This window comes from Chinchilla lanigera, unplaced genomic scaffold (assembly GCF_000276665.1).
Source record: "Chinchilla lanigera isolate Chin_1 unplaced genomic scaffold, ChiLan1.0 scaffold00117, whole genome shotgun sequence".
Classification (NCBI taxonomy): domain Eukaryota; kingdom Metazoa; phylum Chordata; class Mammalia; order Rodentia; family Chinchillidae; genus Chinchilla; species Chinchilla lanigera.
Window position 1 is genome coordinate 2,320,415 of NW_004955518.1, and position 5,499 is coordinate 2,325,913.

The 5,499-nt window shown below is 44.3% G+C and overlaps 1 protein-coding gene across 1 annotated transcript in view; it reads right to left on the bottom strand.

Annotated features, from left to right (window-relative positions):
- Window positions 1–2,151: 2,151 nt before the first annotated feature.
- The window catches only part of Tsc22d1 (TSC22 domain family, member 1), a gene marked incomplete in the record, with an annotated part of 128,954 nt that continues 125,606 nt past the window's right edge, over window positions 2,152–5,499 (bottom strand). Inside the window, 2 exon segments of the mRNA XM_005409075.2 lie at window positions 2,152–3,490; window positions 4,628–4,679. Coding sequence (XP_005409132.1) covers window positions 3,233–3,490; window positions 4,628–4,679 — 310 coding nt within the window.

Consider the following 5,499-nt stretch of genomic DNA (forward strand, 5'->3'; position numbering starts at 1 on the left):
CCTTTAGTTTACAAATGGGAAGCAGGTCTGAAGGGTTCCATTCCTCATCCAAAGGTCAGGCGGCCGGTTCCAGTAGGGCCTGCACTGGCCAGGAAGCCAGGAACCTCACACCCGGCCCCAGATTTCGCCCACATAACTGCCAGCTCAGGGACCTCACTGCCCCATCGGCTTCCGTGTTCTAATGGTACTCCTCCATTTCCCAGCCATTTTATCTAAAAGGAAGAGAAAGCTTCATTTTTTTCTGCCCCTATTTCTAATCTTAATACTGTCATTGCTGGTGGAACAGATCTGAAGTTGACATCTAAAAGCAGTCCTGTCGGCAGGCCGTAACAGCTTCAACTACTTATGTAACATGAGCGCCAGTAGTGTTTGCATTTGAAATTCATTTCATTTCTAATTTCAATTATAATGAACTTCTATATATATGCCTTGTGTAAAGTTAAAACTGATTCTGGTATGACATTCATCACATTGAGAAGTCAATTTTTGCTGTTTTAAAGTATGCAAAAAAAAAAGTTACTGAACTGTAAACATTGTTAATGTGAACTAGAAAGCCAACATTCATTAAAATCATGTTTCTGGTTCTCCTTCACTGAACAGCAGTCTGTCTTGTAGTTGCTGATGTCATGAACATCAGGGCTCCTACAACATTCCAGTCCCTTTATAAACTGTTCCTGCTCCATAGAACAAAAGTGATATAATTAATTATGTAATAATCCACAGGCTGACAAGGCTTAGTCAGGTCTGTAAGGAGCAAACTGCCTTTTCAAATCACTAAACGTGCTTAAATGTGTCAACCACTTAAAAGCATGTTTAATAATTACTAAAATAAGGAACATGTATAAAAAATCTTTTGATTTTAATAAATCATTACTTCACATACAATATTCAGCTACCAAAATTTCATGAGCGTTAAGCATAGAGACTCAAAGGCCTATTAAACAATGGAGAAGTGATGGAGGTTTCTTGAATATTCCACAACTACCACCTACAGTATCAAGGAACTTCATTAAGAACATAAAAGATGAAATGCCTAGGGATTTCTAGCCACTACAGTTTTCTTTTTAAAGGAAATATAATTACTATGTATCCCTTTATTTAGGCTGAAGTTATCTAATACAATAATGATTTTTTCAAGTCCTCTCCAAACTTCCCAAACACCTTCATGCCCACTGCCACCAGCTTATGGTGGTCAGCAGTTCAGTTTCAATACTTCCGTTTTATAAGAGGCACATTAAATTTTTTTCAGGAAGTTCTGATGTTCACTGCACCTATCAATCTGCCACCAGCTCTACTAGAGAAATGAAAGATTTGAAAAGTTAAGTCTTTGTCCTGCAAGGACTTAGATAAGGCATAGAGCTTGCACATGCCTGACTCCCATTTGGCAGAGGGCTATTGATGAGGTGCTGGGGAGATTACAGAGCCAAGTCCACCCTGCCACTCGCTTACTGACATTGCACCTACAGCAGGTAGGTCCTCCCAGGCTCACTCCACTTGTTTTTGGACTCCAGTATGTTTTAAACTTTGACCTATTTGACAGTCTTACAGAATTTAACTGGGAGGGACTACCTTGATCATCAGGCCCCACCTCAAATCTACTACAGGCAACTCCTGGCATATGTGTACTTGGCTAAAACAAACTACTAGCACAGGAACTAGAAACTCATTTCATCCTATGAAAGACCTCTCAACCAAAGTAATGGAGTTCTTGTAGGGGAAATCAGCTTCTCTTAATTTCCATCTTCTGGTTCTAGAGCTATTTGGATTATACACAGAATAAGGATTATTCAATACACATTGGAAAATTACAATCTTCATGGACTTCCAGAACTTGAATGCCACAGGGAAATCTAAGATAGTATCTTTAGTCCTCTTCGGCCCATAGGGGCGAAACAACTCATCTACATCACGTAATAGTTAAAAGCGAGCTGTCTCCTCCCATCTCCTCTCCCTGACAGAACAATTCCGCGTGGACTTCCTTTACTTCTACAGTCAAATCACAAGTACCCCTACTTTGTGCAGCCCTTCCACTTCCTTTCAGGGTGGTACTGGCCACACTGCCTAACCTTACAGGAAAGGTTAGGCAGTGTGGCCGGTACAGCTGTGGAAATGACTGTCATTATCTTAACACTGTAATACAGAAACACTTGGTTATCAACATTTTATATGCTTTATTGAAAGTTGACAAGTACAACAGTTAAATACAGGGACACCTTACAACTGTGTACCAAACATGCACAGAAACATATCCATATAACTACTATACAGGTAATATGCAGAATCCTATGGGGAAATCAATTCATTAGTTAGAATTGATCACTTTTCAAAGTATTCAACCAGCTCAATCAAAAAACTTCAGAGAACAGGGATTTACTTTAGATATTCAGCAGCTACATTTCAGATTACACCAAATGACTAACTGTGCCAAATTCTTAAAATTTCTTTAGGTGTGGTTTGTATTAGATAGTAGTTTTCATATAGATCTCTATATAAAAGACAATCCACACCTCTTCAAACAGCCAATGAAACAGGTAAATTTCAAATCTGTACAGCCTAAATAGTAGTTACAATCCTCTACTGTACAAAATAGTTACACTACATACACAAATATACAATAAGCAAAACAATCTTCATAGTAAGACAGCCTAGATTCCAGCTACCTATCACCATTTTCTCACCAATGCTTTGTGTTGTCTGCCGTTCCACAAAAAGAGGCACAGTACTTTTTTAAAAATGTGTTTGGGTGACAGTCATCAGTTTGTACGATAAACTGCAATCTCCCTCATTTGTCTCTTGCCTCCCTTTCAAGTTCTTCATGGTGGCAGGAGAGGAGAAAGCAAAGTCCAGTAAGGAGCCCCACTGCTTCCTGACCCCACGCAGTGAACTATGTGCAAGCATGAGAGTGCACTCTTGGAAATGGGGTGGTCAGCTGGGAAGGGATGGAAGGCACTCGGCTCCTCAGCAATGAAACCATTCCTCCGGTATGTGCCAAACCGCACCCGGACATCCAAGCTAATTCTCTGATTAACCTTTAATTCACCCAGCTAAGTTTCTTCAACCCAAAAGCTTAGGAGTGCTTAATACTGGAAAAAAGAGATAATGGCGTGTATCAGTCTCACGTCTCTTTTGCAGCAAGCAATGAAATCGGTGACTGTGGGCGTAGATTCTCCCTAGTACATCTCCGTCTGTTCAGATCAGATAGGAGCAGCCAGTTCCACGGGGACACATCTGCCTATGCAGTTGGTCCTGAGCCCTGGGACGCAGGCTGGGCGGGGGGCTGTGTGCTCCCCTGTGGCTGTGAGGTGGCAGGAGGGGAGCCAGTCTGCAGCTGGGCCTGGAACTGGGCGAGCTGCTCAGGACTGGCGAGTGTCTTCAGCAGATTGTTTTCCTGCTCCAACTGGGAATTTTTCTCTATTAGTTCTTTGATTTGCTCTTTAAGGACCTCCACCTCCTCTCTAACTGCATACATCAAATGGCTCTTCACCAGATCCTGAAAGAAAAAAGTTTAATTTACTATTTCCGGACTCTGAATTTTTAGAGTTACTCTGCATAGCTACATGTTCTGTCCTTAAAGTTTTTAAAAGGATACTTGCAGAAATCTGAATACAACTATAAAACACTGAAGTTTAATGTGTAAGTAAGTGATCACGCTTTTAAAAATTCTCTGCCTCCTTGGCAGACACTAGCCAGGGATGTACACAGTCTGTTTCCTATTGAAGATGGCAAAAGGCACCAGGGTTTCTTCGCCCGGGGCCTTGCATTCCCCAAGCCTGCTCCCGAGCCTGGCTGCCTGGACCTCAGGCCCGCAGCCCAGGGCCGCCTCCCCACCCCCAAGTCCCTCCCAGGTCCGCGGAGACGCCTCCCTCGGCTCCAGCTGCAGCCAGTTCCTACAGAGCAAGTTGCCGCATTTTCTTCCCTCCACCCCCAGCTGCCCCCTCTTCGTGATTAAGCTGACATCACAGAAACCTGGGCAGCCATCGCAGCCAATAGGAGCCCAAGTTATTTATAGCTCCGAATTAAAGGTTGAGTTTGCCTAGCAACAGCGGGCAGAGAATCCCGTGAGAAGAGCCACAGGCGCCGCTCCAATAACAAAGAATGGCCAAGGCGGAAATAAAAAAATAAGGAGAAATCCAGGCGCAGGCAGAGAAAACAAAACTTTTCGCCAATTCTCCTTCATTTGCGGTAGCATGCAAATCTGGGGATCCGTCTGTGCACCATTAGAGGGCCCTTCCCTGGGATCCCCACTTCTGCCCCCTTTCTCTGCAGCTCCCTGGTAAAACCTTAGAATTCCTAGTAAAGCCACATCCCTAAAGATGTACCCCGACCAACCGAAAGAGACACTGGGCCAGGGCTTCCCAGCAAAAAGGGACGCCCAGAACAAATTCCGCCGTTACATGAAATCCGCCCAGGAAAGGAGCAGTGCAATACCATCAGGGCCCCTTCTCCGTTCCTGGCAGCCGCGGCGTGTGGCTGCACGCTGGCAGAAGATAGTGCCAGCGTTTCTAAATGTATGAAGAGCCGTGAACGTCCTCTGAACCTAAGGGATGCTCTCCAGTCTTATCTGAAGATTCCTCGCTTTTTGTGCTGCGCCCACAGTCCGTACAAACAATTTTTAATCAGTACATACCATAGCTTGCTCGATTTTGTTGTCGATAGCTACCACACTTGCACCAGAGGAGCTGAAAAAGAGAATTGAAAAAAAGATCACTGATAAATGGAATTTATCTTATTGATCCAAGATAAAAGTGGGTCTCCCCGTTCTGTGATGTTACTGGCATTATATTCTGAATAGTCCTTAAAGCTGTGCAATGTGTCACTCTCCAGAAAATACCAGCCACCCTCTTATGAATATCCAGATATTTCCCTATTTAAGAGAGCCACAAAAGGGTGAATTACATAATGTGGGAAAGCCCGGTCTCCGGCTAGACCCCGAAAACACGGCAACTCGGAGCATTTTAGAACGCAACATCTATGTTACGGTAACCTCTCAGCAACGGACAAAGGAATTCGCCGGGCTTTTACCTGCATTATTACAAGGATCTTACGAGTAAATTTAAAGAAACTATCACAGCTGACATTTACCTATTGTCAAGTCTCACAGAAGCGTTTTCAGTCCCCAGCAAAGATGACAAGAAAGAAATTGAAAAATGTCTCAGTTGGTAAACTCCTAGATCCATCGCCACTGGTCTACACCATTGGGATTTCATGCAATTGCTGCCAAAAACACCCTCGTGGGAAAGAAAAAAAGGGACACCAGCAGCCTTGTTTGAGCTAGATAAAATCTTCCGGCTTTCTGCAGCCCAAGGAAAGAGAGAAAAAACAAAAACAGCGCTGGTTTAAAGAAAGCCGGCTTCCGGGGCTTGCCGATCCAGGGAAGGTGCTGACCGCAGCGCTAGTGAGGCCTCAGGATCCGGCGCGAGGCTCCACTGGGCTCTAGACGAGCTCGCCCGCTCCGGCGCAGCATATATGCGGGGCAGCCCCGCGCGGATTGGCCGGCTC